The sequence below is a fragment of the Mobula birostris genome, chromosome 7 (genome assembly GCF_030028105.1).
Source record: "Mobula birostris isolate sMobBir1 chromosome 7, sMobBir1.hap1, whole genome shotgun sequence".
NCBI classification, from domain to species: Eukaryota; Metazoa; Chordata; class Chondrichthyes; order Myliobatiformes; family Myliobatidae; genus Mobula; species Mobula birostris.
In genome coordinates this window covers 43,009,690-43,037,092 of record NC_092376.1, presented here as the reverse complement: position 1 = coordinate 43,037,092, position 27,403 = coordinate 43,009,690, and the positions used below count along the sequence as shown (strand labels likewise).

The window sequence follows — 27,403 nt, the reverse complement described above, 5'->3', positions numbered from 1 at the left end:
TTCATCATTATTCCCTATTAAATGAGACAGAGCATTGATCTGGTCTAGTGGTTACTGGATCACTTGGCTCTATCTACTATAATTTGCATTTACTGGAAACAAATGATCCTGCTAAAACCTAAACTGAGCATCAGTGAGCAGGTTTGCTTTATTGTTGATTGAAAGCTGATCATCAGAGCAGGATTCAGCCAGCGTGAATTTAAGTTGATCTTTAGAAAAACATACATGCTGAATTTTCCATACTGTTTGTGCTCTAACTATATTCAAACAGCTTAGCTAGAGACATAGATCATTCCAAGGCACCTGGGATAAACATACGTGGTTCACAGGGAGAACGTACCAGTTCCTAACAGGCAGCAACAAAAACTGAACCCCAATCGCTGTGGCGGGAATTAAACCTCATTTCACTGATCACTGTTGTTGTGAAGCATGCTTACCAGTACGCTTCTGTGCTGCCCTTTCAGAGCATTTATATAAAAGTTCTAAAGCTATTACAATAACATAAAATGTTTTAACAAAGCTAAACACTGCTTTAGTATATTAAAAACATTTAAATTAACAGTTACTCAATTGCATTTCACACAGCTATCTTCCTCCACTCAGAACACTTTCTACTCCTCTCTTTGGCCATAAAACTTCTGTTGAATTTTCCTTCTAAGTGACGGGGAATCAACACAGCTTTTCATTTTTACAATAGTCCCCTGTATCAGAGCAGAAATTATTGATTCGAACTTTTTAGGGCTTCTATTTAAGGGATTCACATAGCTAATATCAATTAAGAAAGCTACAAAGATTCTTCCACTTTGCCATCATTCTCCTGCAAATCCAGGCCTTAATTTCAGATTCATTATTTTCCATCAGAACAGATCATAGACCTGAAATGTTACCTTTGTTTCTTTCACCACTGATATGTCCAACTGCATGTGCCTAACATTTTCTTTATATTGTTATTCAGTTTCTGTATAGATTTGCTAAATGCTGGAAACCAGTTAATAATTCAACTTCTAATTTATAATGAATAATTAAAATACCCTACAGATTAATTATTCCTTATCCAAAATGCTTGGGGCTGGAAGTGTTTTGGATTTCACACTTTTTTTTGGATTTTGGAATATATAATAAGATACCTTAGGATTGCTATCATTTCTGACTCTGAATTTATGTGAATTTATGCAAACAGTCTTTGTCTTAAGCTTGTTCATCACTCATATATACTGATGGAGCCATTCAGTGGGTTAGAGTTTCCATCAGTGATGATCTTGACAAACTCATGAATAAATTCCTCTGCTCCTTCGTGATCAGCAGGTGCTTTAACACCACAAGTCTTTAAAAATTTAATGCTGTTCATTTTCTTAAATTTCTACAACCAGCCCGCAGAATATTCACAATTACCTTCAATTCTCAGTTCGCTGTGATAGATCTTTGCTTATTTCATGATCAGCATAACATTAAGCAGCATATGTTCACTCCAATGCTGACAATCCACCCTTTCAATACACATTCGAGATCTTCATTTTTTTGTTTTATGCAGTTTTTTCTATTTTTCATTAACACACGTGAAGTCACTTCTCAGAACTGTCTGTGGTACGCAGAGAGCTGCGCATCGCCTAGGAATCTTCCCAGCACCTTGTGGAATTTTCCATTTGTGTCGTCTTATCAGAGCTCAAACAACCTAAGATTTCAGAGTCTTTCGGATTTAGGAATTTCGGATGAGTATCAAGCTTTAAAAATCTAGAGTTACTGTGGTCTTTTGTTCACATTTGAAATAGAGGAAGCATTTATTGTGTGTGAGTGAAGTGCATTTAATGATATTGAAAGATTATGTTAGAATCAGAATCAAGTTTATTATCACTGGCATGTGATGTGAAATTTGTTAACTTAGCAGCAGCAGTTCAATGCAATACATAATCTAGTAGAGACAGAAACAAATAATAATAAATAAAATAAAACGTAATAATAAATAAGCAAATCAATTACACGTATTGAATAGATTTTTTTTAAATGTGCAAAAACAGAAATACTGTATATTAAAAAAAGTGAGGTGGTGTCCAAAGCTTCAATGCTCATTTAGGAATAGGATGGCATAGGGGAAGAAGCTGTTCCTGAATCACTGAGTGTGTAACTTCAGGCTTCTGTATCTTTAACAAATAATCATGAGCTTTCAAACAAATGCTTAAACAGTGGATGAAAATGTTGATAATTAATAATCCTTACTGCTCATGTTCAGGTACCAGTCAGAAGTATTGTGTTGTTTGTTCCAAATCTCAGCGCCCACAGCGCTCACCAGGGACATAACCAGTAAAATACAGAACAGAATCAGAATCTGCATATTTGTAACCTTTTCAACGTTGGATCTCTTCAATGGTGCCTTAGTTGAATTCTGTATATTAAGAAAACAAAGAGTCTGTTATCAAACTCTATAAGGCATTTTAGAATTCACACTCTGTGAATGACATATTACAAAAAAAGTTAGAAAGTTATTTAACCCCATATCATGTAATATCTAAGGAGTTAAACTGTTCAAAATAAACTTCAACCAACAGAAGTACTTAGTTTCTCTTGTTTAGATCGTTCAAATTAAATTTCTATAAATTTTCCAATACATTTCTGACATTATAAATTGATGATGTATGTTCCCATGCTATGATGCATTTGGTACCAAAAAAAATCATTCCTGAAGGATTTTATACTAAACTACAAAAATGGCTAATGGATTGAATATTTTGTGAATCCCAACCTTGCACATGATCAATAAAACTCAGGAGTTCAAAATTATAATAAAAATTCAGCACCATGTACACCGACATCTGCAACATGAACTTTTATTTTTTTTCTTTTTAAATCAGAATTTTGTTGTGGCAAGCTACTGGACTGAAAATAAATGTTGAAGATCCAAAATTGAAATGTTAAACCATATTAATATTTTCCGTGATTCCAGTTATACAACCACCATACTAAATAAAACGCCTTTAACTAAAAAGCTACATTTAAGTAACATCATGAATCATGATGTTTTTGAAATATTTTCATTTCAAGTCAGTGCTTATAAGACCTTTTCTCCAGTATTCTTTTTTTAAGGAAAGTGCCACATTAGTAATAACTCTGGCACCTAATGATAGTTAAAAGTATGTTCCATACATCATCACACATGAAGATGTTTAAAGGTCGACAACACTAGGTGTAGTTTTGTCTTAGGTTTTGACAACCAGAGAAACAAATCTGTACAGATTTTAAATCTCAATTTTCTATCATCAGTGATAAATTTCAAAAATAATATCCAAAGTGAACATGATACAATACCTATCTTTAAAACAGCTCTTTTAGCTAAACAAAGAAACATGGAATATCATATGAACAAATACTCATCCTAGTAACCAATATATAAACAAACATAAAATGCACTTTTTTGAAGCTATCAGCACATTTAGAAATTGTTAAGGTAATACTTCTTAAACTAAAGTGACAAGGAATTCTAGGACTTTACTTGGGCATAAATTTCCCCAAGACAGATTTGGGGTATTTTGTTTTGCAGCAAAGTAATAGATGTTTTCATAATTCCCCATTAATTAAACATATCAACAATAGAATACATTCCAATTACTGTTAGATCCTTCAAGATTTAGCCCAAGCTTGGACAAAAGGTTTATCCCAATTCAATTTACTTACATATGACATCAGAAAGATATATTATGTGACCTTCTACAAATTGTCTTTAAGTAGAATAATTTGCATGTCTCAACCCTTACATCAATCTAAGATCAAAATAAAAGCAAGATTTCCAAATGACTAAGTGATAATAGTAATGCAGATATTTTTAAAATCTTATACATAATAAGAATATTGTAATAGAATAATGTCAACCTTTGATGCCACAACATGAAATGACAAAATAACACTGCAAGCTTTTTCAGACCTATGATAGAAATTTATTCTGTTGGATAACATTAACAGCACTATTTATTTAATTTTTGCACTACTAATTTATTTTTATTTATATATGTTTATTATAATTTATGTTTTTTTATTATTATGTATTGCTTGGGTGGTGGGGTAGGAAACATGTCTCTACCAAAGGAGCTGTAAAGCGCTGCTTCCCTCTGCTAGCCTGCAGGTCATCCAGGCAAACAATCTCTGAAGAGTACTGACAATGACATGTGTCACCCATCTTATAAAGAAACTGCCTAGGAGGCAATGTCAAACCAATTCTGTGGAAAAATTTGCCAAGAACAGTCATGGTCATGGAAAGAGCATGATCGCCCATGATCCATCAAGCATGATTCTGATGGATGCTGATAATATGGTCTGGAATGATTGTAAGTTCTATAGTTAATGACAAAGGAAACACATTTTAAGTTGTTAACTATAATAGAATGAAAACTGGTTTATGAATATTACAAACTGCTATAATTATGATTTGGTAAGTGCATAAATTGATAAACTATCTCTCTCTCTCTCTCAGCAGAACAGCAGGTTTAAAAGCCAAAAATTTGAAAAGAGAAAATTAAAATTATGTATAATTAATGACTACTCTGCCATCAAAGGAGCCTCTCATCAGCATGGATATTCAAAACAAAACAAAAGGCAACTCTTTCAACTAGACCTTAATTAGAGAGAAAAAAATTTGAAAAAAAACCAAGAGTTTGAGTGAAATGACATGCTTAACCAAATTCAATGGTCAAACAGAAGGAAACAGTCAGAGAAGTTTCTTTGCATTAGAGATGAAACGTGATCAAGAAGATTGGTAACAGTACTATGAACATAAAACAGTGGACAGATATCAGAATTCTCAGGATATAATGTACAAACTTACAGAGAAGAGACAATATGATGTAGTTCATACTTTTCAGATTCATATCTAAAATGGCACCACAGTAAACAAAATGACTTGCTTGAGATATTTAGTACTATTACCATACTTTTAACCATGAAAACATGCATTTAATTACCACTTGTTCAGAAACTACTTGACATGTACCATTGTCTCACAGGATAGCATTACCACTGTGTACAAAATGGTACCCAACAATGTACCATAATTAAATATACCTTGATAGTGGAAAAAAACTTTACATGGGAATCTTGAACTTAATTAGTTTAGGTTAAGTGTGCAGAGGATTCAGGATTAAAGATTCTACATGGATATGTGATTAATTATCATTACATTTTAATGAAATATTTCATAAAGTCAGAATATTCATTCTTCCATTATCTGAGAACTATGGGGACGTAAGATTACGTGCTCAACTATCTTAATACAATGCTTCTGTTACTGCATGTACAGTGAAGCCATTCTTACATACTCAGTTGCTTAGGGCAGAATGATTAGAAGTCTAATTAATACTACAGTGCCACGCACAGTAAAGCAAAGAAGCGCCAATTCCATACAGAATATCCGAAAAATTAATCTATGTTCAAAACACAATTTTGGAAGCATTATTGCAGCCATCATTTGTTTCATAAAAGTAATCTGTTCATTTCAACTTTCTCAGATTAGTAATATTAGAATAATATGTAATTACTTGTCAGAGTTTAATTACGATATTGACTTCACAAAATGCTTTTATTTTCCACAATATGTTCAATAGATCTGTGTACTCTTATAGCATAATTTTTTCCTCATGTAGTAAATATCCTCTGAATATCTTGAAAACTGCAATCAAACTGGGTGCAGCAGAAGGCAAGCAGAGCACCACCAAATGTGGTGAGTTCTTTTTCCTTGCATAGGTGTTTTCTTATTTTTTTTAAACCCTAAAAGAGAGATAGGGTCTAGGGAACAGCCATTATTGGAGCAGCCATCGTCAAAGTGGGGGCTAGAGTCAGAGTGGGAACTTCAGAGGCTTTGACAAGAAGAGGCTGAGGCCAAAGAAACAGATAAGAAGGGTAGGTTTTAACTTTCGTTATTGTTGATTTGGTCTTGATTGTCCATAGTACAGTGCAAGCAAGATGGCAGATATTGGCAGTGGAATGGTCCTCCCGTAGGATGTGGGAGTTCATGGAACCTGGTGGTCTCCTTGTTGACTACACCTACAGGGGGTGCAGCCAACTCCAGGTCCTGAAAAACTGCATTAAAGAGCCGGATGAATTGAGGACCATCTGGGAGGCAGAGCAATTGATAGATAAGACTTTTAAGCAGATGGTTACACCCAGAGTGCAGAATTCAGGGAGTAGATGGGTGAACGCTGAGAGGTAAAGGGAAAAAGAAGACAGTACAGGGTCCCCCTGTGGCCACTCCCCTCAGCAACAAGTACACCCCTTTGGATACCGATGAGAAGGATGACTTATCTGGAGAAGAGAACAAAAACCAGACCAATAGCACTGTGGTTGGCTCTGAGTCTCAGAAGAGTAGGGTGAAGTCAGGTGGAGCAATAGTCATAGGGGACTCGATAGTTAGGGGGACAGACAGGAGATTCTGCGGCAGCAAAATAGATGAGAGGATATTGTGCTGCCTCAAGGGTGCCCAGGGCCCAGGATGTCTCTGAGCAGTTGCAGAATATTCTTGAAGGGAAGGGTGAGCAGCCAGAAGTCATGGTACATATTGGTACCAATGACATAGGCAGGAGAGGGGTAGAGGTCCTGTGCAGTAAATTTAGGGAGTTATGAAGGAGACTGAAGAGCAGGACCTCCAAGATGGTAATCTCCGGATTACTCTGTGTCACGAGCTAGGGAAGGTCAGAACAGGAAGATAGTACAGACAAATGAGTGGCTGAGAAGATGGTGCAGGGCACAGAGTTTCAAGTTCTTAGATCATTGGAATCTTCTCTGATAAGTGGTGACCTGTACAAGTGGGATGGGTTGCACCTGAACTGGAGGGGAACCACTAGCCTGGGAGGGAGGGAGGGAGGTTTGCTAATGCTGTTGGAGAGGGTTTAATCTAGATTTGCGGGGGGGGGGTTGTGGGAACCAAAGTGAAGAGGCAAAGGATGGCGTGGTAGGCGCACAAGTAGAGACAGCTTGTAGGGAGTTTCTGAGGAAGGATAGGCAGATGATAGAGTAAAGATGCACTCAGCCAGGTGATTTAAGATGTGTCTATTTTAATGTAAGGTATATCATAAACAAGGTGGATAAACTTAGAGCACGGATCAATCAATGGAACTATGACTTTGTGGCCATTACAGAGACTTGGATGTCTCAGGGACAGGAATGGCTGCTGAGTGTGCCAGGCTTTAGATGTTTCAAAAAGGACAGGGAGGGAGGTGAAAGAGATTTGAGTGTGGCATTGCTAATCAGGGATATAGCCCGTGAGCCAGGACCCCAAATTTGGGCCACAGGTACCATCTGGGGGGAATAATTCTTATAGTGAGTTTTGGCAAGGTATACATCCCTAGTGCTAGAAAATATGTGATAGCATTGCAGCGGTGGTAGCTTTCTGTGATGGGGACTGGGAGTTGCACCTCCATGCTATAAGAACCATGATCCCATGGTGCTTTGCCTATGATAAGATGAATTATGCCAGGTATCTATCCCCTTACCTTGCTCAGATGATGAACCTCCCAGAGAAGAATCCTTCTGTGTATGAGGTCTTCAAGACAGGCCAATTCTCAGTGCAGCTGTCAAGTAACAACTCCTTTGGGCAGATCCCTGTGGACCAGGCTATTAAAGCCACAGTGAACAAAGACACACAGACTCCTGGATGCACATCATGGCTCAGCCTGAATACTGGAGCTATCAAGTGTTACTACATAACAGCTGAGCACTGCAGTGCATTCCTGGGACAGTCAAGGGAGATGGTTCAAGGCAACAAATCAGAGCTTTGTCATGCAGAGCTACAGCTGCTAAGAATCCAGAAAGATGAGGAAGCAGTTTCAGCAGTGATTAGCCTCATACATGAATGGGTCAACCCATTTGCAGGGAAGCGGGACCTCATTAGCATCTCTACAGCAAAGGCAGCCCCCAAGGGCATTGCCTCCGACCTGATGAAGGCATATGAGATTGGTGAGCAATGTTATGCAACCTTCAAGGACAAGAGACTAGGGAAAGACCCACCAGCAAAGAAACTCCATGACCCAATGAAAACCAACAAGCTGAAAACATTCAGTGATATGTGCAAGAAGAGAGAAGTGAAATCAAATGGGAGGGTGATCATCTTGAAAGCAGACAGGTCTCTGTCTAGATGTATCATAGTGATGGCTCAAAGGCGCAGTCTACGTATGGAGGATATCCTTTCTCATCACCTTGGACCATTGCCCTGAGCCCTGTCCGTACCAGAAGGATTGCTGAGAAAGACAAACAAAGCTACTTTAGCCACAACCTTGCAGAAAATTGTAGCAGTAGAAGAACAACTCCCAGGAAACTCTGCTACAGTGGTTGATGAAATGAATTGGGTCCAAAAAGTGAAAGGTGATCAAGTTACTTTCAGAAACGTTGCCACAACAATTCTGGGTATCACAACTACAGAAAAGAAGGAAGTCGTAGAAGGATTGTCAGTGTGGGTGGAAGTCAAAAACAGAAAGGGACAATAGCTCTACTGGATGATTTTTATAGATTCCCCCCCCCCCCCACCCCATAGTAACAGAGACATTGAGGAGCAGATAGGGAGGCAGATTCTGGAACAATGCAATAATAATAGGGTTGTTATGATGGATGATTTTAATTTTCTAATATTGACTGGCATCTCCGTAGAGCAAGGGGTTTGGATGGGATGGAGTTTGTTAGGTGTGTTCAGGAAGGTTTCCCGACACAATATGTAGATAAGACAACTGGAGGAGAAGCTGTACTTGATCAAGTATTGAGAAATGAACCTGGTCAGGTGTCAGATCTCTCGGTGGGAGAGCACTTTGGAGGTAGTGATCACCACTCTATCTCCTTTCTGCAGTGCTGGAGAGGGATAGGAGCAGAAAATTTGGAAAAAAAACATTTAATTGGGGTAGGGAGAAATATGATGCTACTAGGCAGAAATTTGGGAGCAGTAGTTCTCAGCAAAATGCACAACAAAAATGTGGCAAATATTCAGGGAACATTTGCCTGGCATTCTGCATAGGTAAGTCCCATTGATGCAGGGAAAGGATGGTAGGGTAAAAGAACCATGATGCACAAAGAATGTGGAAAATCTAGTTAAAAAGAAAAGAAAAGCTTACGAAAGGTTCAAGAAACCAGGAACTGTTAGAGCTCTAGAAAATTACAAGGTTGCCAGGAAGGAGTTTAAAAATGAAATTGGGAGAGCCAGAAGGGGCCATGAGAAGGCCTCGGTGAGCAGGATTAAGGAAAACCTCAAGGCATTCTACAAGTATGTAAAGAGCAAGAGGATGAGCCGTGTGAGAATAGGACCAATCAGGTGCAGTAATGGAAACATGTGCATGGAGTCAGAGGAGGTAACGGAGGTACTTAATGAATACTTTGCTTCAGTATTCACCCAGGGAAAAGGACCTTGGCAATTATGGGGATGACTTACAGCAGACTGAAACACTTGAGCATATAGAAATTAAGAAAGAGGATGTGCTGGTGCTCATGAAAAACATTAAGTTAGATCAGTTGATGGGTCCAGATGAGATGTACCCCAGGCTACTGTGGGAAATGAGAGGGGAGATTTCTGAACCTCTGGCAATGATCTTTGCAATATCAATAGGGACGGGAGAAGTACCAGAGGATTGCAGGATTGCAAATGCTGTTCCCTTGTACAAGAAATTATAGACCAGTGAGCCTTACTTCAGTGGTGGGCAAGTCGTCGGAGATCCTGAAGGGCAAGATTTATGAGCAAATGGAGAGACATAATCTGATTAGGGACAGTCAGCATGACTTTGTCAAGGGCAGGTCTTGCCTTACGAGCCTGATTGAATTCTTTGATGATGTAACAAAACACATTGATAAAGGTAGAGCAGTGGATGTAGTGTATACAGATTTCAATAAGGCAATTGGTAAGGTTCCCCATGCAAGGCTCATTCAGAAAGCAAGGATGTATGGATCCAAGGAGAACTTGCTTTGTGGATCCAGAATTGGCTTGCTCATGAAAGGCAAAGGGTGGTTGTAGATGGTTCATATTCTGCATGGAGGTCAGTGACCAGTGGTGTTCCACAGGGATCTTTTCTGGGACCCCTCCTCTTTGTGATTTTTATAAATGATCTGGACGACGAAGTAGAAGCATGTGCTAGTAAGTTTGTTGATTAACACAAAAGTTGGGGGTGTTGTGGATAGTCTGGAGGGTTGTCAGAGGTTACAGCGGGTCATAGATAGGATGCAGAACTGGGCTGAGAAGTGGCAGATGGAATTCAGCCCAGATAAGTGTGAAGTGGTTCATTTTAGTAGGTCAAATCTGAAGACAGAATATATTAATGGTAAGGCTCTTGGCAGTGTGGAGGATCCGAGAGACCTTGGGGTCTGTGTCCATAGGACACTCAAAGCTGCTGCACGGGTTGACAGAGTTAAGGAGGTGTATAGAGTGTTGGCCTTCATCAACTATTGGATTGAGTTCAAAAGCTGTGAGATAATGTTACAGCGATATCAGACATTGGTCAGACCCCACTTGGAGTACTGTGTTCAGTTCTGGTCACCTCACTGCAGGAAGAATGGACATACTATAGAGAGAGTAGAGAGAGTGCAGAGGAGATTTACAAGGAGGTTGCCTGGATTGGACAGCATGCCTTATGAGAGTAAGTTGAGTGAACTTGGCCTTTTCTCCTTGGAGCAACAGAGGATGAAAGGTGACCTGATCGAGATGTATAAGATGATGAGAGGTATTGATCATGTGGATAGCCAGAGGCCTTTTTCCCCCGGGGCTGAAATGGCTAACATGAGCGGGTATCGTTTTAAGGTGGTTGGAAGTAGGTACAGGAGGCATGTCAAAGCTAAGTTTTTCACACAGAGTGGTGGTTGCATGAAATGCACTGCTGGCAACTGTGGTGGAGGCAGATAAAACAAGGCCTCTTAGATAAGTACACAGAGCTCAGAAAAATAGAGGGATATGCAGTAGGGAAATTCTAGGCAGCTTCCAGAGTAGGTTACGTGGTCAGCACAACATTGTGGGCCAAAATGCCTGTAACGTGCTGTAGATTTCTATGTTCCATACTCTATGTTCTAAATCCTGCTTTAACATTTAGGTTTAAGGAAACATAACCCTAGTTTCTGTAATCACCTTGTAATTTAATTCTTGAAGTCCAGACTGGTAAATCTACATTGGGTGTCCACAAAGGTCAATAATGATTTCCAAAATACAGTGCTGAAAACTATGCTTAGTATTCCAGCAGCAATCTTACTGAATTACTATAGCTGCGGCAAACATGAAAAGTACTGATTAGCTTTGGACAGATAATGCCAGCACTAAACCTATTATTAATTGAGGTATACAGTATAAACTAAGCAATTGAATGATTACCAAGATAAGGACAAGAAATTTCAATAACAACCTGCATCAGCTTTGTATCATGTCCGGTATATACTACAAGCCCATAAATCCACTGCGTGTTCTTCAGTTGCGCACCTCGCAACAAAATTTGGTCGGGTCCTACAGGAACAGGGCTGCAGGAGCATAATGACAAAATTAAAACCCATATCTGAACTGTGCATAATTAACACTGATCCTCTGATTCAAACAGCTGCAACAATACAAGTTCTTAGCCTCATGTTGTGAGAGGAAATTTGAAAAATAATACAAATGGATAGTCCTAAGCACATTATAAAATTAAACTACCCTGTAGACACTGTGGACAAATTCATGGCTTTGGAAAATGTTACCATAGAATTCCGGGTGAATTTTGTAGATAGGATGCACTACAGTCCCAGTATGCCAGTGTTGGAGGGAGTGGTACTTTAGTTGACAGACAAGGTGGTAATAAACCATACTTTGGTGGCACTAACATAAGCAAAGAAGAGCAGAACAGGGAAGGGCAAGACAAATATAAAAAAAAACATTTAGGGTATCATTTAAATTTACTTAAATTTATTTATGCATGAACTGGGAGAAATGAAGAAAGACAAATAGTATTCTTGTTCTTTACAACAGGTCTTGCAATATCTGACAGAATAAAAATTTCTTTCTATCACAAGATTACACAATTAACAATACAAAATTGAAGCCAAATATAAAAGACTATTTCTGTGGATGGCAACCACAATGCTTATTATTGTGATTAGCATGATTTATGGTATCGTAGCTAATAACATAAAACCTCAAAAAACTCAAATTAAGGCAACCCACCCAAGTAATTCTTTGTTGTTTAGGTTCTAAATAACACATTAGATTAGTACAATGGCACCCATCATTAAGGACAGCCACCATCTGAGCCATGCCCTCCTCTCATTGCTGCCATCTGGCAGTAGGTACAGATATCTGAAGGTCCACACCTCAAAGTTCAACAACAGCTTCTTCCCCATTGCCATAAGGCTCTTCAACCAGCCTAAAAGAACTAATATTACCTCAGACTATATTTTCCTCATTAAATAATTTATGTTAATTTAAAATTGCATAATTTTTCTGCAAGTGTACTGTGCTGTTGCTGAAAAAAAAACTAATTGCCATGGCTTTTATACCTGGCTAAGTATGCCCATGAAAATAAACAAAATGGATTTATTTAAGAGCTGGAGAATCTCAACAGACTCACAAATCAGGATACGTTTGAAGGAGAGCACCTTATATAAAACTAAGAATGAATGGTTCTGATTTTGTCTTTAAGGAAATTTCATAAATTACATTTGTTTCAACTAGTGAGTTGTTGTCCAATAATATCTGTTCCATTAACATACACTTCCAATGAATGGTCAGTAAAGAGTCTCATCCATTTCAGTTGAACCATCTGCTTATGGGGGCAGAAGGTAAAAAATTTAATTTAAATTGGTGAGCATTTCCTTGTGGCCAAGTCAAAAGTGATACTTGCATAATCCTATCAATCATACTTCTGCAGGCCTTCGAGAACAGGATCAGAAATGCTTAACCAAGAATATGGAGCAAAACAATGATTTTTTAAAAATACAATACCGATGGTCCCCAATTCGGAGATTGCCAGTGAAGTCATAGAGATGTCGATTGGGAGCATCACATTCCAAATTCCCAGACATTTTCATTAAATCCGCAGTGGATTGCACATTTGCAGTCGATGGCAAACCCTAACAGGAAAGGAAATTGGGAGTCAGAGAATATTATTTTGAAAAAACTCTAGAAGCACTGAAAATACTTATCACAACCTTAATCATCCAAACAAATTAGGCACACAAAAGGCCAAGTTATAATTTAGTGACCACAATTGCTTGTAGTGTGTTAGAATTGATTGCTGGTGCCAAGTAAAAGCATCATCTCTCTCCCTAAAACTCAAACATTACAAATAATAAAAGATTTCACTCTTCTGAGTTACAAATTATACCACAGAAGACAATGAATTTATGAGATAACCTTCAAGGGCAACCTCTTATGAAGCTCTCACTGGGTGTTCTTGTTCCCTATAGATCACTGCTTTGCTATTCTGCAGTTAACAAGCTCTGCTTTTGGTAGACTGCGCTCCACTGTATGGGAACGTCGAGGAATCAGTCCAGCAACAAAACTGAAGGTCTACAAAGCCGTGGTACTCACTGCCCTCCTGTATGCCTGTGAAACGTGGACTGTGTATCGAGGAGATGATCGTCGATTTCAGATGGTCTCAGCCTGAGCACACACCCCTCAGCATCAGCGGCTCCACAGTGGAGAGAGTGGAAAACATCAAGTTCCTTGGGGTGCAGATCTCGGACAATCTCACCTGGTCCAGGAACACCACTGGGATTGTGAAACGGGCCCAGCAGAGATTGCACTTTCTGAGGAAGCTTAAACAAGCATCACTCCCCACTAACATCTTAACTACATTCTATGGAGGTGTGGTTGAGAGTGTGCTGACCTTTTGCATCACAACCTGGTACTCCAGCTGCAGTGCTGTCGACAAAAAAGCCTTGCAGAGGGTGGTTAGGGGAGCAGAGAGGATTATTGGGGTCTCCCTACCTTCTGTCCAAGACCTCTTTCAGACTCGAGGCCTCCAGAAGACACGGTACATCATTAAAGATCCCTCGCACCCGCTCCATGAACTGTTCGTTCTTCTGCCATCAGGCAAACGTTACAGGAGCACCAAAACTAAAACCACAAGGCTACTAAACAGCTTCCTCCCACCGGCAGTCAGACTGCTAAATAGCTGCTCTACCTGACTCTGCTTTGGACACTTTTAACTTGCACTGGACACTTATAACTGATTTTAACTGACATGTGGCTGTTGTGTTTTACTATTTATTGTTATGTTTATTATTTAGTGTTGCATTTGTTATGTTATGATAGCACTGCTCCTGGGAAACACTGTCTCATTCTGCCCTGCAGAGCTGATGTACGGTTAGAATGACAATAAAGTTTTTGGAATCTTTTTTGGATCTTTGAAGGCATGCAAGGCAGCTCAACCATTTCCATCTGATGCCTAATATCCTGTGTCTTCGCAGCATATTAGGCATCAGATGGCAAGACAAAGTACCAGACACTGAAGTTCTCTCTAGAGCAAGTCTACCATCAGTCCACACACTGCTGATGAGAGCACGGACCTGATGGGCAGGTCATGTCATCCGCATGCCAGACGAGCGCATACCCAAGCAGCTCCTTTTTGGGGAACTCTCTGCTGGAAGATGCTCACATGGAGGGCAGAAAAAAACGTTACAAAGACACACTAAAGGCCTCCCTGAAGTCATTTGACATCGACACGACCTCCTGGGAAACGCTGGCACAAAACCACCCTACCTGGCACGGCCTCATCCACAAGGGCTGTCAAGCTTACGAAGCAAGGCACATTGCTGAAGCACAACATAAGCGCAAGCTGCGCAAGTCCAGACCCACCAGCACAACAACTGCAGTGCCTACACGTCTGCCCAACATGTGCCAGGACATTCCATGCCTGAATTGGCCTGACCAGTCATCTTCGGACACACCGCATCCAGTCTCAAAGTGACTAATGGTGTCGAGGTCTTCATCAATGACGATGGACGAACCACAAATCACTGCTTCAACAATCAGATCTTGTACTAATGTGGCAAAACAGCATTTAAAGTTGATACTGTAATCTGGAGGTTTAAGATAAAGAGGCAGCACTGGAAAATTTCCACTTTATTAGGGACTTAAGCTGTTTTAGGAGAATTCAATGAACTTTCTCTCTAAACCACTAAATTTAACAATTTCAGATAACTAGACTCTCAGATTTGTATCAGAACTGAATCAGTGTTTTGCTTTTCAGACTTATTTCTCAGACTGCCATTCCCTCCTCTGAATATAAAACACGTTTGATTTTTAAACATTTGCTCATTTTGATTAAAGGTACAGAACTGAAACAACTATTCCTGTTCCTCTCTCCACAGATGCTAACTGACAAGATGCTATTTCTTGCATTATTTTTATTGAATTTAACTTCCACAAGTTGAGGATATAATTGGTTTACAAATCTTACACATATTAACATTAGAAAAATATATCTCCAACTATCAAATCCATGCTTTCATTGTGCAAAACAATTGATCCCTATCAGAATAAAAATGCTGAAGCACTGCCGTAACTTGATTATATAATGAACCCCGTTCACCTGTCTTATTTTGAGGTTGGTTTCACCATCCAGATTTGACGTTTCAATGTAGCACATTGCCTGTGGCTCACTATATAGAAAGAATGAGAAAACAATCATTTATATATAAATGTATCAGAAACACCTTTACACTCTTTACTTAAAATTTTAGTATGCTAACAGACCATCTGGTCTGGGATGGTTCTACGAAGAGGAATTCAGTTGGTCCCTACTTCTCCACCCTCTCTCTTTTGTTCACGAGTTTTTTTTTATCCAGAATGCTTGAATATTACAACATGGAAGTGTTCAAGTTCCAGGTTTTGAGTAGTAGCAGGTGTTACTACAAGGCTCTGCATTTCATAGATAGCCTGATGCAGGAAGTAACCACCCCATAGTTCAAAAGAATACAGACAGACAGCAAGGAATGACTCTCAGAAAGACAAAGAAAAACAGGCAGATACTTCTGAAGAACCCCCGAGGGTTTCTTTTTCTCTAACCAGCAATCAATTCTAAGTATAGAAAGAGGATAATATTGACTTGGCATGTGTATTCAGAGCACCAGTTGTACAGCAGAAAAGGATAAAGGTCAATAGATTAATAATTATATGGGGTTCTCAGTCGGTGGAAATGACAGGTGTTTCCCCAGCCACGGATGTGATTCCAGGATGGAATGTTATCTGCCTCCTGCTAGAACCATGATATGACCAAGCAGCTTAAAAAAAAACGACTTGGGGAGGATGAATAACCAGAGTTTATGGTCTAGTTGGTACTATCAACATCTGCTAAGAGAATGACATCTGACAGAAAAATTTTTAAGGGCTAACAAAAGATTCAAGCAAATATTCTCTGAAGATATTAAATGAATACTTTACAGCAGCCTTTTTGAATCAGGATGATAAGAGATAGGCCATCTGGTGATTTGAGCATACTTCAGCATTCATCAATATCATGACTACATGTATACCACTTTGCCATTCGCCATTCGCCAGGGCTACCCCAATATCCCTCTATTTCTCTAATATCCAGAAATCCATCCATTCCTTTCCCCCCCACTAATCACCACATCAAAGCCTCAAAAGCCTCCCAGAATGACACTCAAACATCTCCCAATTTCTCCTCATCTCATTCCTAGAAGTCTAGCCCCTAATCCTCAAAACATGCTCCCCTGGTCTTCGACTCTGCATCAGAGAAAACGTCATATCGGCATCTCATCTGTCAAGGTTTAATGTTGGCTTTTATCCAACGTTGTATTTCCCCACCCTTTTCTATCTTGATGTACTTCTATCTATGGAGTGATCTCTCTGAATGGCATGCAAACGAAAGTAACAATAATAAACAATCACTAATTATAACAAGGCAGTGAGGCATTAAAAACAGGGCAGTTTTCATGAAATTTTACAGGGAAATGGTGTAACTGCGCCCAGAGTACTGCATAATGTTTTTTTGCCTCCACTTTTAAGCAAAGTTGTGCTTGCATTTTAAGTAGTCAGGAGCTTGATATCTTGGGCTAAAGGGTGAAGAAGGGCAATGATAAACTAACATATCCTTCCATGATCTTGATGTCCTCTATGTGTTTGGTAAATAGCAACACAAAGAATTAATTTAGTACCTTGCCCACTTCTTCTAGCTCTCAGCATAAATCTCCTTACATGGCCCTACCCTCTTCCTTGTTACCCTTGTTTTAAATATACATGCAAAATGTCATAGGATTTTATTTAATCTTACTCACCAAACACATTTCATAGCTCCCTTTAGCCTTCCTGATTCCATGTTTTAGATTCTGCTCCAATTCTTTTATATTCCTCAAAGGTCCTATCTGACCCTTTCAACTGAATTTGAAATTTATTTTACCCTTTCAACAAAATTTACAATATCTCACATCACCCAAGGTTTCTGAATTTTGCCATCCTTGTCTTTCTTCTTCACAGGAAGATGCTGATCCTGATTTCTGACCAGTTGACCTTTAACTAACTTCCACACATCAGATGTAGCCATAGACAGGCTAATCTATTCTCCCCAGCTCTTGCCTAATACCATTGTAATTAGCCTTTCCCCAATACCCAGTCTTATCCATAACTTAAAGAGTTTGATTTTTCTAGCCTAGACATTGTTTCAAGTCCCCCATGAATTTATTTTACTCATTACATGCATTTTTATTGTTAAGGTACAAAGAGGGAGAGAAGATTGGCTTATATTTATTGGCCTTTAGAAAGATGAGATAATCAAACTGAAACCTGAAAGACTCTTGAGGGGTATGTCAGAGTAGATGCTGAGAGCATGTTTCCCCAAGGAAAAGGAAGTGTCAAAATCTAAGCGGCATAGTTTGAGAAGTCAACTTCCACTAATGCCCCACCTCCCCCTCGTACCCCATCCGTTATTTATTTATATACACACACACACATTCTTTTTCTCTCTCTCCTTTTTCTCCCTCTGTCCCTCTGACTATACCCCTTGCCCATCCTCTGGGTTTTCCCCCCCTCCTCCTTTTCTTTCTCCCTAGGCCTACTGTCCCATGATCCTCTCATATCCCTTTTGCCAATCAACTATCCAGCTCTTGGCTCCATCCCTCCCCCTCCTGTCTTCTCCTATCATTTTGGATCTCCCCCTCCCCTTCCCACTTTCAAATCTCTTACTAGCTCTTCTTTCAGTTAGTCCTGACAAAGGGTCTCGGCCTGAAACATCGACTGTACCTCTTCCTAGAGATGCTGCCTGGCCTGCTGCGTTCACCAGCAACTTTGATGTGTGTTGCTTGAATTTCCAGCACCTGCAGATTTCCTCGTGTTTGCGTCTTCCACAGTAGTGGTTTTCTAGCCTTCCTACCTAATTTGTTGCTAAAATCCTCCACTCAAAAGGCAAGATAAAATCACAGCGGAAAGGCCATTACCTACCATTTTACTTTCAAAAGGAGTTTCTATGTGCTTTCTATGCTTCGATTGTTGCAAATGGTAAAATGTAGGAAGCCTTATAGCCTGGCCATTGTCATTTCCCATGCACCATCTCTCTGACAGGTGTAAATTTCCAGATGGTGTAATTTGACATAAGAAAGGAACACCAATGTCTTTTGCCTCCCCACGCCCTGCCTGAGATTGCCTAGATCAACAAAGAGCAAGGGCTGTACCTGGCATCTTCCCAGATCAGTTCGCCCTGAGTATGCCATGATGCTGAGCTGAGTCTGTAGAACCTTAATATTTTTTGCTTAGTGCCTTTCCTTCCTCAATTTTTATTCACATTTCTCATTTCCTGCTGTCCATTTGTCAGTTTTGCTGAAATCATAACCAACACCTCAACTCCCTCACAACATCAGTAAATCTCGCTGAACTACATACCATCATGGAGCTCAGGCAAATCTGTCTCGTACAGATTCCAACTCTCCCAGAACTGGCCCAAATACCCAGCAATATATCATGCACCGCACAAAAAAACTGAGCTACTTTGGTGTCACAGCTTAAATCATTAGTTTATAATAATGACCGAATATAGATTTTAGACAGCTAATGTAATATATCCTTTCAAATTTAATTCTTAATATTTAAATCTTTGCCTTAAGGTCAAAAGCCTGAACCAATCCAGGCAGCATCCTGGTAAACCTCTTTTGCATCCTTTCTAAAGCCTCCACATCCTTGCTGTAATAGGGCGAAAATTACAAAATATTTCTTAAAACAATTCACTATTCACATAATTTTCCAAAACGCTGCTCAATTTGCCCCTCACACCAACATAACTGGCTTCTTATTTAAAAGTTCAAGTCACATGATTCCAGTTTCAAAGCATTCAAAGTACATTTATCATCAAACTATGTATACAGTATACCATCCTGAGATTCCTCTTCCCACAGACAGCTATGAAACAAGGAAGAACCATGGAACCCGTTCAAAGAAAAAACATCCAGTAACCAGAAACTAGAACATATCATAAATGTAAATCAGAGTCCACAATCCACAAACCGTGTCAATTAAACCTTGCTCCAGCATGATCCTCTGACAGCATTGAGGAAGACAAATCACTTAACACAAGGATCTTCCTTTAGCAGCTTTGCTTTCAAACTAATTTTAATTCAGCTTTAAAACAGTCTGCTCCACTTTGCTCCCTCTGCAAAGTCCACTTATCTTCCTTTGCAGCCTCTGTCCTATGTTTCTCATTTTGTCCTCTCACTCTTTTCCATCACAAGGGGAAGAATTACTTCTTAAAACATGTTCCTTCCAAATTTGAAGCCAACTTTCATCACCCTGGGCACTATGCATCAGTTTCTCTTTCTGCAGAAGTCTTGGGATGTATATGAATACGTTGTTGCTACAGCTGTAGCCAGTTATATCTCACTCTGTACAATAGGTGGTGCTCATTCACAGGTAACATGCAAGTGAGGAGATTTTGACCAATGCATTATATGTGACTCAACATTCAACACTGTACCTGAGTGACAATGGTGTCCATTTTATCTCTAACAGTAGTACTACTCAAAATGACAAGCTCAAATCCAGAAGTATCATAATCCTCTCTGGTTAAATTCAAAGCCAGAAATGTTTGAAAGTGGTTCAGAGCTATTTTGTACCCTTTAAAAGGTTCTATTTTATGGCAGAAATTCTGCTTAGTTCCACTTTGTGCTGCTGAAAAAAATTCATTTAATAATAATGCCCAAAATAATTACAGCATTTGAATTGTTGCTTTTTAAAACTCCATTTTAAATAATCTATGATCAACCTCAAAAAATGCCCAACCTGGTGGAGACAATGAGAATGTCAGCTGGAAGACGTTGTCCACTGGTGACCATTACAAAATCCCCCACCACAACCTGCAAAAAAAGTTAAAGAAATTGGCCATTTGTAAAAGTAGCTGGCAGTAGAAAACAACCAGGCCACAGATATCAATGGTGTTGCCATTAACAGCAGGCTTTATCTTAGTACTTCATATTGTCCAGTGATTTAGACATTTATGAAAGACCAATCAGAACCTTCAATAGTTGCTTAAAATACTATATTTCCCAATTTTGCATTTCCTAAAATATATATAACATCAAAATTAATGGTGCTCAATGTTTGGGAGATCGTAACATTTAAAGCTCAACAATATTTCCAAACCAATTAAGTGCATTCAAAAAGTTGTGAAGACTGATGGCCTCATTAGTTATGTTATAATGAAGTTTAACAACATGATGCTGTTTGTGATTGCTATATCATATCTCTGCCAACTCACTTCCATTGTGAAGTATTAGAACACTAGTTACTTTTCACATTATTCATCTAGAATGAAATTAATTTTCAGCTATACTGGCAAAAATTTTCTTGACAGCTTTTAAAGACAACTTTAAAATTTGGCCTGACGGTGATATTTCAAAATGAAAGACAATGTTTTGTTTTAACCCAAATGAACCCCAAATCAATAATCATTTTTTTTTCTCTTTCCCAGAACCAATTTTGGAAAGAATTGTCTCTAAGAAACTAAATTGTTTACTGGTCTTCATTTCCACATCACTCTCTAGATCATCCAGGATTTCTCTGAACCCTAGAGTTTCGCGACAGGTCATGGATTAAAAAAATAAGCATTTTTTGAACTTTGCACGCATGTGAGCAAGCTTCTTCTTGTTTAACAAGCATCAAGAACAAGGATAGAAATCATCTCATTTCAGTTGAAGGTAATATCCATGTGTGCTTATCTCAGGTTCAACCCAGAATTGAGTATTTGCACAGAAAACAAACAAGCACAGGTTTCACATGCTAGGCCCGTATTTGAGCCTGATCATGTCACTTAGTACGAAAATGTTTTTTTCAAAGTCTTGTATAAAATTGTGTCTTAGGCTATATTTTTATTCATATTGTTCTGGCTTATGGTTTTTAGTAACTCTACTATTCAACATTGTTAAAAATTTTCATGTTGTAAATAGCATTAATTAAATCAATATACAACCTTCATTTAAATTAATCTACCAAGCCTACCATTTGAAAAATTAAATCCCAGTTATTTATCAAAAATTTATTATGTTTCCCTTATGAGTTCTTAAAATTTATGAAAGGGGAAAAAAAAGATTAATTTCAAGAAAAGCAAGCTAAGCTTAACTACCTGTTCCTTTTCAAGAAAGGTTGGCTAAAAATTCATTCTCAACTCAAAAGAGCATTGAAACTTCTTTTTGGATTACATCTACAACTTACTGATCATGTTAATGTACCGTGCGCTGTAGATATAATACTTTTTTACATAGGGTATCCCTAAGACCTGAAAATTATTTCAAGGGTTCCTCCAAGGCAAAAAGATTGAGGAAGGCTGATCTAGATAGACTGAATGTTGAATAGTTTCGAATATTTTCTGTGTTAAGTCTTATTTGCAGATTCTGCCACATTTCTTGCTCTTTGCCACTCCTTTCTTTTGCCACCACTGCAAAGATGTTATTTACGGACAGCATTTTCTTCAGTGGCAATTTCTTGCATAAGTTTGATTCTTTATTACAAGTAAACTAAGCCAACCGCTGGTATAGTGGCATCCGCACCAGACTTTGAGATATGTCTTAGCGCTCATCGCCCTCAGTAGGAGAGAGAGACAAGGGCTGTCAGTAGTTCACACTGGACAAGTATGGAACTACTATTGTGTTTTTTGTAGATACCATTTTGTAAATATTGGCATTTTTCTTTTCACTAATTTTCATAAGTTTAATCTTTGATGCACCTAATAAACACCCTTATACTAAAGTGCTAGGCGACTCCAGCCATTTACGTGGTCGTAACCCACATATTTAACAATTGTCCTACACTATATTCTATCTGACCCTTCTTTGCCCATTCTCCTAAACTGTCCAAGTCATTCTGCAGACTCCCTGCTTCTTCAACACTACCAGCCCCTGCACCTATCTTCACATCGCCTGCAAAGCTAGGCACAAAATTATTAATTCTATCATCCAAATCATTGACATAACATGATAAAAACTGGTCCCAACACCAACCCCTGCAGAACACCAGTAATCACCGGCAGCCAACTAGAATAGGCCCCCTTTATTCCCATTCTTTGCCTCCTGTTAGACAGCTAATCTTCTATCCATGCTTGTATCTTTCTTATAATACCATGGGCTCTTAGCTTGTTAAGCAGCTTCATGTATGGAATCTTATCAAAAGCATTCTGACAATCCAACTACAGAACATCTATCAATTCTCCTTTGTCTATCCTGCTTGTTATTTCTTCAAAGAGTTCCAACAGATTAGTCACGCAAGATTTTCACTTAAGGAAACGATGCTAACATTGGCCTATTTTATCAAGTGCTTCCAAGTACCCCAAAAGCACATACTTATCAATCGATTCCAACGTCTTCCCAACCACTGAGGTCAGTCTAAATGGTCTACGATCTTCCTTCTTCTTCCTCCCTCCCTCCCTTCTTAAAGAGTGGAATGACATTTGCAATTTCCAGTCCTCTGGAATCATTCCAAAATCTATTGGAAGGTCATTACTAATGCCTCCACCGTGTCTGCAACTACCTCTTTCAAAACCCTGGAGTGCATTCCATCTGGCCCAGGTGACTTATCTACATTCAGACCTTTCAGCTTCCTAAGCATCTTCTCCTTATTAATAGCAACTACATTCACTTCTGCCATCTGACACACTCAAATTTCTGGCTTACTGCTTGTGTCTTCCACAATGAAGATTGATGCAAAATACTTATCAAGTTTATCCGCTATTTCTTTGTTCCCCCATTTCTACCTCCCCAGCATCATTTTCGAGTCATCCAATATCCACTCTTGCATCTACTGTACTCTTTACCATATCTGAAAAAACCTTTGGTACTCTCCTTTATTTATACTATACCCTGTGAAAAATTCTGGCAATCCTGGACAATGTTTCTCACCCGCTACATGCCACCTAGGCTGAACAGAGGAGCACTTTTTGTAATAAACTAAGACAACTGTGCTGCTCCAAAGAGCGCTATATGAGGTCATTTTTACCCTCAGCCATCAGGCTCTATATTGAGTCAACCTATAGCCAGGGAAGTGATGACCCCCTCCTGTTAGACTGCTTGTGGTAACTTGTTTTTTCATTCTTTCTACTTCTCTTCTAATATTCATATCTGTGCACTTATAATGCTACTATAACACTAATTTCCTTTGGAATCAATAAAGTACCTATCTATTGAATAGCTTATCTTCATATTTCATCTTTTCTCTCCTTATGATTTTTTTTTTTTAGTTGCCTTCTCGTGTTTTAAAAGTTTCCGAATCCTCAAATTTTCAACTAATTTTTGCTATATTATATACCCTCTCTTTTGCTTTTATGCTGTTTTTGACTTCCCTTGTCAGCCACAGTTGCCTTATCCTCCCTTTAGAATACTTCTTCAACTTCGGCATGTATCAGTCTGGCACCCTCCAAATTGCCCCCGAAAACTCCAGCCATTGCTGTTCTGCCATCATCCTTGCTAATGTTTTCTTCCAATCAGCTTTGGCCATTTCCCCTCCCATGCCTCTGTAATTCCCTTTACTCCACTGTAATACTGATGCATTTGACTTTATCTTCTCCCTCTCAAACTTCAGGTTAAATTCTATCATATTATGATTACTGCATCTTAAGGATCCCTTTACCTTAAAGCTCCCTAGTCAAATCTGGTTCATTACACATCACTCAATCCAGAATTCCCCTTCCCCTGGTGGGCTCAAGCACAATCCACTCTAAAAAGCTATCTCAGGGACTCTACAAATTCCCTCTCTTAGGATCCAGCACCGACCTGATTTTTCCAATCTACCTGCATTTGAAATCCCCTATGGCTATTGTAACATTGCCCTTATTACATGCCTTTTCTATTTCCCATTGTAATTTATATCCTATATCCTGCCTACTGTTCACAGCCCTGTGTACAACTCTCATCAGGGTCTTTCTATCCTTGCAGTTTCTTAAGTCTACCCAAAAGGATTCTTCACCTTCCAATCTTATACCACCTCTTCCAAAGGATTTAATTTCATTTTTTACCAACACAGAGACCCCATCCCCTCGGCCTACCTGCTTGACCTTTTGATCAGAGTCATCAAACACCTTTCATGTTAACCATTTAATCCCCAGAATTATTCTCGTAAACCTCTTCTGGACCCTCTCCCATGCCAGTATATATTTTCTTAGATAAGAGGCCCAAAACTGATCACAATACTCCAAATATGGTCTGACCAATGCATTATAAAGTCTCAGCATTACATCTTTGCTCTTAAATTCTAGCAATGAATGTCAACATTGCATTTGCCTTCCTTACTTCCAACTCAACCTGTAAGTTAACCCTCAGGGAATCCTGCACTAGGACTCCCAAGTCCCCTTGAACCTCTGATTTCTGAATCCAATCACTTTTAAAAATTGTCTACACATTTATTAGTTCTATTAAAGTGCATGACCAGACAGTACACTTCCCTGCACTGAATTCCATCTGCCACTTCTTTGTCCATTCTCCTAATCTGTCCAAGTCCTTCTGCACACTCCCTGCCTCCTCAACATTACCTGTCTTTCTATCATCCCATCACTATTCTATCACTCTCACTCCACCTGTCTTCTTATGATCCACAAACTTGGTCACAAAACCATCAATTCCAAGTCATTAAAATAAAATGTGGAAACTCAGCAGCAGGAAACCACTGGTCACAGACAACAGACCAGAAAAGACCCCTTTTATTCCCACTCTTTGCCTTCTGTCCATTCTAGTTAACCAATCTTCTGTCCATACTATACCTTTCCTGTAATACCATGGGCTCTTTTCTTGTATAGCATCCTCACATATGGCACATGTCAAAGGTCTTCTGAAAATCCAAGTTAACAACACCTCCTTTGTCCATCATGGCTCAAAGAATTGGAACAGATTTTTCCAGCCAAGATCTCCCCTTAAGGAAACCATACTGACTTCCGCCTATTTTATCCTGTACCTCCAAGTACCCTGAAACTTCATCCTTAATATTGACATAACTTTTTTTCTCCCACACTTCTTGACGAGTAGAGTAGTATCTGCAGTTTCCAGTGTTCCAGAACCATTCCAGAATGTAGTGATTCTTGAAGAACACTAATAATGTTTCCACAATCTCTACAGCTATCCCTTTCAAAACCCTGGGATGTTGTCCATGAGGTCCAGCTGGATTATCTACTTTTGCTCCTTTCGGCTGGGTTCCAACCATGTTCTCCTTAGAACAACTATACTCATTTCTGCACCCTTACACTCTTGAATTTCTGGCTTACTGTTGGTGTCCTCCACAGTGAAGACAAAATATGTTTTCAGTTCATCCACCATATCCTTGATCCTCATTACTACCTCTGCAGTGTCAATTTCCAGTGGTCTGATGTCCACTCTTCCATCTCTTTATATATCTGAAATCTTTATATGTGAAAAAACTTTTGGTATCCTCTTTTACATTATTGAACAGCTTACCTTCATATTTCAGGTTTTCTCTTCTCATTGCTTTTTTATTTGCCTTCTGTTGGTTTTTAAGAGCTTCCCAATTTTCTGGCTTCCCACTAATTTTTGCCAAATATATGGTCTCTCTTTGGTTTTTATGCTATCTTTGACTTCTTGTCAGCCACAGCTGCCTCATCCTCCCTTTGGAATGCTTCTTTTTGTTTAGGATGAACTAATCCCATGTCTACCAACCATCAACTGTTGTTAAGCATTGCATAACTGATCTACCCAAACAACTAGGTCTTTTATACTTTTTCTTAGAAATGCCAGTATTTGTAAAGGGCTGCAAAGCAAAAACTGTATACTAATATATTACTTACAGTGCCTTGTATTCAGTCCCCAACCCTCTGTTCACATAAATGAGTATTACAATTAGCAATTTTTGATCAATTTAACTGAGTATTTTTATTTGCGAATCACATGTTCTTTCTTCATAGCAGAGCCCCAAAACAGGGAAAATTGTACAGCATGAAACAGTAGAAAATTCAGAAACTGAAATATCAGTAGCTCAGAAGTACTCATGCCCCCTTTGCGTAATGCTTAGTTGAACCACCTCTCAAAGCTATTATAGTCTTTTTGGACAAGTCTCTATTAGCTTTCCACAATATGATGGAGCAAAATTTGCCCATTCCTCCTTGCAAAATTGTTCAAGCTGTGCCAGGAAAGTTAGAGAATGGTGGTGGACAGCAATCTTGAGGTCTTGCCAGAGATATTCAATCGGGTTAAGGTCAGGACTCCAACTGAGCCACTCAAGGACATCAATTTTCTTCATTTGAAGCCACTCCATGGTTGCTCTGACAGTGTGCTTTGTATCATTGTTCTGCTGAAAGACAAACTTCCTCCCCAGTTTAAACTTTCTGGGAGAGGGTAGCAGGTGTTCATCCAGGATCTCTGTGTTCATCAGCATTCATCTTCTCAACAATCCTGACCAAATTTCCAGTCCATGCTGCTGAAAAGCATCCCATAGCATGATGCTACCTCCACTATACTTTACAGTAGGGATGGTGTTACCTGGCTAGATTTACAGTACTAGATTTATACCACATGCACCACTGTGTTGAGGCTAAAATGTTCCACTGTAGTCTCATCCAACCACAACACCTTCCACATCTTTACAGTGATACTTTGTCTAGTCTTTACAGGCAAGGATATGCTCCTTTTTTCCAGTGAGGGCTTCTTCCTTGCCACTCTTCCATAAATGCCCTTTTTTTTTGTAAGGCCTTAGAGATTGTACAGCCATGAACTTCACCTCCAGTTGCAGCCATTAACTTCTGCAGCTCATTCAGAGTGACTGTTGGCATCACAGTGGCCAGTTTTACAAGTGACATTCTTCTCCAGCAACTATGTTTAGAGGGGTGGTCTGGCCTAAGCAATGTGGCTGTGGTTTCATATTTTTTCCACCTTCTAACAATGGACTACACAGAACTCCAAGGCATGTTCAGTTCCTTTGAGGTGGTCTCGTACCCTTCCCCAGCTTTGTCCTTCTCTATTATCTTCCTTAACTGGTCTTGAATGCTCTTTTACCATCATTTTGGTT

General features: G+C 39.1%; 1 protein-coding gene across 6 annotated transcripts in view; it reads right to left on the bottom strand.

Moving 5' to 3' along the window:
• atp8a2 (ATPase phospholipid transporting 8A2) overlaps window positions 1-27,403 on the bottom strand; it is a 510,439-nt gene that overhangs the window by 312,023 nt on the left and 171,013 nt on the right. For all 6 annotated transcript variants that reach the window (XR_011886570.1, XM_072263012.1, XM_072263011.1 and 3 more), the window contains 5 exons: window positions 20,192-20,265; window positions 15,498-15,567; window positions 12,905-13,032; window positions 11,337-11,448; window positions 2,215-2,380 (listed from right to left, as the gene is read on the bottom strand). Coding sequence is in view for 5 of the 6 variants with exons in the window: in XM_072263012.1 (XP_072119113.1) it covers window positions 2,215-2,380; window positions 11,337-11,448; window positions 12,905-13,032; window positions 15,498-15,567; window positions 20,192-20,265 (550 nt within the window). In the remaining variant the exon portion in view is untranslated. The remainder of the gene's footprint in view (window positions 1-2,214; window positions 2,381-11,336; window positions 11,449-12,904; window positions 13,033-15,497; window positions 15,568-20,191; window positions 20,266-27,403) is intronic.